At 36.6% G+C, this 6979-nt stretch overlaps 1 protein-coding gene across 2 annotated transcripts; it reads left to right on the top strand.

Moving 5' to 3' along the window:
• Positions 1 to 132: 132 nt before the first annotated feature.
• On the top strand, positions 133 to 6298 carry ZP4 (zona pellucida glycoprotein 4). 2 transcript variants are annotated; one of them, XM_074262495.1, is made up of 12 exons: positions 133 to 358; positions 642 to 763; positions 847 to 949; positions 1444 to 1596; positions 2411 to 2598; positions 3104 to 3201; positions 3462 to 3592; positions 4029 to 4218; positions 4305 to 4455; positions 5071 to 5149; positions 5599 to 5700; positions 6178 to 6298. In XM_074262495.1, exons 1-12 carry the CDS (start codon positions 193 to 195, stop codon positions 6276 to 6278), a joined length of 1584 nt encoding a protein of 527 aa, XP_074118596.1. In that variant the 5' UTR covers positions 133 to 192; the 3' UTR covers positions 6279 to 6298. The 2 variants fall into 2 exon arrangements, with proteins under 2 accessions (XP_074118596.1, XP_074118597.1); XM_074262496.1 differs by having other exon boundaries at positions 288 to 358; positions 597 to 763.
• Positions 6299 to 6979: the final 681 nt, after the last annotated feature.

Below are 6979 nucleotides of genomic sequence, written 5' to 3'. Positions count from 1 at the left end.
AGGACTATGAAGCAGCTGCAAACCCTGGATCTTATAAAATGAGAGGCCCCAGAGTTTTCCCAGCTGATTTCTGTTTAGGTGAGCACTTGGAGCATGATCCTTCCTTTGAGTACATAAAGCCCCCTTTAAGATTAGGAAAATTGAGGAGTGAGGAGAGTAAAGAAAGAGGACTGTGATAGACTAGCATTGAAAATGCTGTGGCTTTTACTTTTAACCCTCTTATTTTTTGTTTGGGGGAGTCTGGGAGAGAGTGAAGACTTGGATCATCTCAGCACATTATCTTGTGGACTAAGAAGTTTTCATTTTACACTCTCTCTTCTAAGTTATTATGGAAAGAACCCTGGATTGATAGCTTGGGGTAGGGATGATTAAGCAAAAAACATTCTCTTTCTTCTGATCATAAAACTATGATTCTATCGGTCTTCCTTTTCCTTTCTTTACTATCCCTCTCTCTCCAAATATCCAGAATAGCTTAAAATTCCAAAGGAAACTAATGAATGTGCTAACCCTAAATAGACTATCATATTCATGGTGTTTCTCTTCATCCCTCTCTCTTTTAAGCTCTCTGTTCTTGTGATTTTTTTTTCTATTAATAGATATTACCATGCTGATGCTGACCTTTTGAGCTGTTCCTTTTCCAGATGACAAAGGTATGATGCACACTCTACAGAATAATTCAATCTGTGGGACTTGGATCACCTATAGCTCACTTGAGTCTATCCATCTTGAAGCTTCCTATTCTGGATGTTATGTTACCAAATGGGTGAGTAGGGTCAAAATAGAGCGAGTCCCTTAATGTTTTTTGTATTCCTAGCTGTTAATTACAATTCTCCTGCCTGTCTCTAGGATAACTATTACATCATGCCTATTGGGGTGTTAGGCCTAGATGCTGATGGAAATAAGATTGTTCACAAGGTGAAGGTGCTCAAGTGTTCATTCACTCTTGCAGGTAAAGATTTGTAGAATCTGCATTTAAAGAGACAAAGGTGCTTGTGGGTGTGAGAAGTCTACTTTATTTGTTCCTTTCTGTTTTTGATATTAAAATGTCAACAGATCTAGAAAAAGCTTTATGCTTAAGCCAATAACTGCTCCAAAAGAAATGACACAACAATACTGGAAGATAACAATAGGATCCTCGATTCTCCAGGATTTGAGATAATCAACTCCTGTTTAGATATGGCAGAGAAGGGGAAAAACCTATCTAGACTCCTCGGGAATATATTTCTTTTCCAACTCTTCTCTCCCTGTTTTTCTGGCTGAATATGGATGTCCCCTTTTTTGGAGGCAACCTCTAATTTTATCTGCTGTAGGACACTAGTGCTTTTACATCAAGTGGTTACGGGGTTTAGATAATTGAATGAAAGAACAATAGAAAATAACCTGTAATCACTTTAAAACTAATTGCTCTAAAGTTCAGATTGTATAACTTCTCTCTGAAACCAGCCGTGGATGCTCCAGGTGTTGATCTGTGTGATGTCAAAATTGAGGATAAGATGTCCTGTGCTATTCCATCCATCCCCAAAGGAGACTGTGAGATCCTAGGCTGCTGCTACAACTCTGAAGATGAAATGAAACCTTGCTACTATGGCAACACAGGTAAGTGGAGGCCTTCCTTTTCTTATTATTAGTTATGCTTAGTTAAGTTGTAATGTAATCCAGGCTGATTTGTGGTATGATACTTATGTAGGGCTAGAAAATAGCACAGACCAAATATCACCTCCATGCAATTCATCTCCTTCATGACACGAGCTACTTTTTTAACCTTATTATTTGATTGTGAATACTCTAATTCTTGCTAGTTTTTCTTTTTCCCTTCCCTCCTCAGGGAAGATAAAAGCTTTTGTGGGCAGAGAGCATCCTGTTATTTTCAATTCATATTTTCAATGTTCCATACATAGTAAACACTTAAAGTCTTTATCACGTGGCTTTCCCTGCAGGTTATTGACAAGTATCCAGGTATGACTAAGATAATGATTCAAGCTTTTCTATTTTGTAAAGTAGAACATGTATTGGTGGCATTTGAAATTGGTTTGGTATAAAACAGGTTGCCAAAGTATGTTGTAGAGAATTCCCTTTAAGGAGTTAACTTCCATTTTCTTTCCAAAAATTTTATTATTTCTTCTTCTTTTTTTAATATTACCTTCATACATACCTATCCCTCCTAACAAAGACTAAAAGAAACAAGCAAGAGTTTGTTAATATACACATATGGACACATAAATGTGTAAAATATACAATTATTTGCAATTATATATAAAAACATATAATAGACAGTATGTGTACATACATTTACCACTTAGTTTGGGAAGGCAGAAGACATGTAAAATCAACAATTACTTTAGGTTCTATCCCTCGGGCTAGACTAAGAAGAATAGATCTGTGGTTTAATTTTTCACCCCTTTGTTTTCAGTGACTGCCCATTGTACTCCAGATGGCCTATTATCTGTTGCTATTTCTCAGAACATGACTAAGCCATCATTGCTTTTGGATACAGTACACTTGGCTTCTGGACTGGATGCAAAATGTGATCCTGTGGAGAAAACTAATGGCTTTGTCCTGTTCCAGTTCCCACACTCTGCCTGTGGCACCATCATGCAGGTGAGAGGGTAAATATATGATAAGACTAGGTGAGAGAGCTTCAATGAAGAGCACAGTAAGTGCTGAACCAGAGCAAAAACAAAAGTATATAGGCTCCAAAATCTTATGGTTACCTTTGCTAATCTACAAAAAGTGGCAAATGGAGACTAGGAAAATGATGCCTTGAAACATCTTTTGGGACAGATTTTCTGAAAAAATACTAATGCCTCCCCCCCAAAAAAAAAGATAAACAAAAGCATACTTTCTATAGATTGACATCTACTTGGCTTTTCCCTTTTATTTAGTTTTATTTTATCTAATTTTGAAATAAGGCTGACCAAGTTGGATCTCTTCCTTATTCTTTTCTGCTTTTATTTTATATCTAATTTTCCTAGGCTCTTACAGTATTTTACTAAATAAAACTTACACAAGAAGAATACAAAGAAAGCAAAAACTAAGTCAAATTCTGACAAACCAGCCAATAACAATTGAATAGTAAATGAAGTGCTTTACCTATAATTTTCAGATGATTGGTAACCAGGCAATTTATAAGAATACACTATTGGCATCTAGGGATGTGAGAAACTGGACCCATGGGTCAATCACTAGAGATAGCATCTTCAGGTATGATCGTTGATAACTAAAATCTGCTTTTGTGTGTGTGTTTTTGTATTGATAAATATTAAGGTGTTCTTGACATAAGTAATTTTTTGGGGGGGGAATATGTCTCCAAGCATCCTTCTCTGTAATTATAATCTCTATTCTAAAACAATAGGGAAATAAATTAATCCCTTCCAAAGGGAATCCATTTTCAGAACACTTATAGATAATTCCATAGCTAAGAGTGACCTTCCACTGGCTAAAACCTGTCTTCTTCCATCTAGTCTTCATATCAGTTGTAACTACTTGATAAGAGGTGATGTTCTCCCAGCTAGTATCCAGGTCTTCACCCTCCCTCCACCACTTCCTGATACCAAACCAGGGCATCTGGCTCTGGAACTGCAAATTGCTAAAGGTAAGGTCACCCTCTTTGACAAGATGGGTTTTGTTTCTTCTTTCTATAGAATCTAGAAGCTCTGTACCCAGATAAGGACACAATGTATTCTAGAATTATGATCTATTTTCAAGAAACTTCTGCTTCACAAAATTATCTTTGAGACTTTTGGATAAACCTTCTAGCTTTTTGGTACCTTGATCAAAGCATTTTGTTACATCTCTGGTCTCATATCAATCTTTAAAGTATACAAAAAACTCTACACATGCCATCTAATCCTCACAACAACCTGGGGGGTGATGGCTATTTTCGTTATTTTATAGATTGAGAAACTAAGGTTGAGAAGTGAAGTAGTTTGCCCAAGTTTCTGAAGCAGGATTTGAACTTGGGTCATCTTGACTCGATCCACTATAAGACTTGACTTCTTCCCTTTACCTTCCCTGAATACTGCTTACAGAAGAGCACTATAGTTCCTACTATGTGGCCACTGACTACCCAGTGACAAGGCTACTTCGGCAGCCGGTTCATGTGGAAGTTCGGATCCTACATAGAACAGACCCAAACTTGGTTCTGCTCCTGCACCATTGTTGGGCAACCCCAATTGCCAATCCTCTGCATCCAATACAATGGCCCATCTTAGTGAAGGGGTAAGTGACTGAAGGCTTTGACCAAGGAAGTAGGAGGGGAGGGTGGGTATTAAGTTCCTATCCTGATCTTTTCACATCTTCTTTAGATGTCCCTATACAGGAGATAACAACTACTGGACAAAGATGGTATCCATTTCAAGAACTTCAATATCACAGTTTCCTTCTCATTATAAGCGTTTCATCATCCATACCTTTGCCTTTGTGGATTCTGCTTTTAAGAAGGCACTCATGGGACCGGTAGGATGTCTGGCTTCCTTGCACATGGCCTTGGGATGCAAAAAAATAAATAAATTATAATAATAATAAGCTTTACTACCTTTCAGATCTAACCTCACTTCACCTTTAAAAATAGAACAAATTGACAACTGATAAATTCAGCTAAATAAAAAGGCTCTGATGAGTAAGTCATCTTCTTCCCCATCAGTAGATTTTATGTAGCTGTGGGGGAAAGGGGGAAAGGTTGAGGGAGATAGGTGAGTGGACAAATTATATATAATCCTGTGTATAATTAGATCTGAGAGGTAAGGATATAATCATTTTGTTTAGATAAAGTTTATATTTGAGTGCTTATCTCTATTATAATAAAGTCCATAAGGATATTTCTAAATGTAAGAATTTTTAGTCTCATTCAGTCCTTGGCAAATAAATATTTAAATGTTCTTATTTCTCTCTTTAAACTTTGTATTTTAGTTTTGGAGGATCTATGATCTTTCAGTTTGCATAACTAGCTTCCTTTAGCAACTCCTTTCTAACTTTAGCAGTAATAGAAGACCAAAAAAGACAGGATTCAGGTGATATAACCATGGGTGTTTCTCTTATCCCTTACCTTTTTCTTCTTCTCCCCCCTCCCAGATTTATCTACACTGCAGTGCCTCAGTCTGCCTGCCTTCAGAGGCAGACTCCTGCACAGTTACCTGCCCTGTGGGAACTAGTAAGTGTCTAGATTCATCTCCTTAACCTCACTGCTTTATATAGCAATAGAATTGTTCAGAGGAAGGAACTAGGTATCTAGATCCAATCCTTGCCTTCAACAGACCATAAATCTTTTATCAAACTTGTCAAGTGAGTGATAAAGTCAAATTAAAAGATCTTTATTTGATATCTTAGTATACAGCTAGCACTGAGAATGAAAGTGGTGGAAGCTAACACCTACCAGATGCAATTCTATTTGTGATATAATATAGTTCACAATAAGAGGTGACAGTTATGGTCAACAGAAATGTTCATCTGCCTATACTTTTATATATAAACAGTTTAGGAACAACATGCTTTTTATTTTTTTTAACCTCCTATGCTATTATCTAACCAGATTTTCTTAGTTCTTTCTAAACCAAGTCCCCTGTAATAATACGTTTCTTGTTCTATCCTTTCCCCCCTTAGGAAAAAGGAGGAGCTTTGAGACTTCTTGGAATGAGACTTCAAATGTCTCTAGCAAGGGGCCTATATTTTTCCTTCAAGCTGTTGAGAGTTCTTCTCCATCAGGTGAGTGTCAATTCCATTGTATTTTCCTCATACTTTTACACTCTGAAAATCTAAATTTAGTTAGTATTCCAGATTACATCCCCATGCTTAGGACTTGGCACAGTGTTTTGCCCATAGTGCCTTAATAAATGGTTTTTCACTCATTAGATAAGTTGTCTATTTAGCTTTTGCTTTGACCCCTTATTCTACCATGCCCATATATTTTGAAAGACAAGCTGGTATTTTGATATTGAAGTAATAAATGTTAAGTGGTGAACCTAGAAGTAGGGAAAACAGTGACATTTCATCATAAATTAAGGACTTTAATATTTTCCTACCCATTCTTGCTATAAGCTGAGGACAGGTTGTTTACTTATATAGGATATAGTTCTCGTGATATTTCTAAGCTGAAGGAATATAGGACTAAGGTCACTTATAATTGGATGATATTATTTCTAATTTATATCAGCACAAATTCTTAAAAAATCTTTTTCACAGGTTCGGTCCTGGACATAAGATCAATCTGGCCTACCATATCTGCAATACTAATTGTGGTAGTCTTGTTGCTCACCTTCCTAGCACTGAAGAGACTGAAATAAAATATTCTAGCAATAAAAAATTATACTTTGAAATTAAGTTCTTATCTCTAAGCTTATTACATTTGGGATTCTTGGTCTAATTAATTCCTTTGATCATAGAGGTAATTGCTCTGCTCTAAGGCTTGAGAAACTATTCTGTCTTACCTTGAACACAGCTTTTCCTTAGTTTTGTAATAGTGATGGATATGTTCCTAAAATGAACAATTCTTTAACTTTTTCTATGCCAAGAATAGACTCTCTTTAGGATAGTCTATTCATCACTCAACTTTTTTTTTTTTTTTTAAATAAAAATGCAGAAGCAGAGTCTCTTCAAACATTAATCTCATACATTCTGATCTTCTTGGATCTACCCTGACAGTCTTCATATGTGAAGGACCTACTTCTTTAGCATAGAGAAAGTACTTGTTCCCCCTCAGCAGAGGGAATACAGAGAGGTGTTCCATGTTCTAAAATGGGCTTCAAATAAGTAGCACATGCATGAGAGCAAAGCTTCAGCCTGAATCAAGGTCATTAGCAAAGCAGGAACCTTTTTGAGATAAATATTCTCTTCAAGGTCCAGCAAAAATAGGGCAAAAAAAAAAAGGGGGGGGGAGGAAAGCAAGGAGAAATGAGAAGGCAGGAGGGAAGGGGGAAAAAAAAAACTCCTCAAAACATAACACTGTAGGAACCAAAAAAGGTAACAAAAAGCACTCCGCCAAGCT

This window comes from Sminthopsis crassicaudata, chromosome 4 (assembly GCF_048593235.1).
Source record: "Sminthopsis crassicaudata isolate SCR6 chromosome 4, ASM4859323v1, whole genome shotgun sequence".
NCBI classification, from domain to species: domain Eukaryota; kingdom Metazoa; phylum Chordata; class Mammalia; order Dasyuromorphia; family Dasyuridae; genus Sminthopsis; species Sminthopsis crassicaudata.
The sequence above is the reverse complement of the archived record's forward strand: the minus strand, read 5'-3'. Positions and strand labels throughout refer to the sequence as shown.

Excerpts from the sequence above, each read along its gene's own strand:
- ZP4 (XM_074262495.1), top strand. The coding sequence starts at position 193 with ATGCTGTGGCTTTTACTTTTAACCCTCTTATTTTTTGTTTGGGGGAGT. Across the intron at positions 359-641 it reads CCCTGGATTGATAGCTTGGG|ATGACAAAGGTATGATGCAC; the intron begins GTAGGGATGATT and ends TTCCTTTTCCAG. Across the intron at positions 4,456-5,070 it reads AGAAGGCACTCATGGGACCG|ATTTATCTACACTGCAGTGC; the intron begins GTAGGATGTCTG and ends CCCCCCTCCCAG.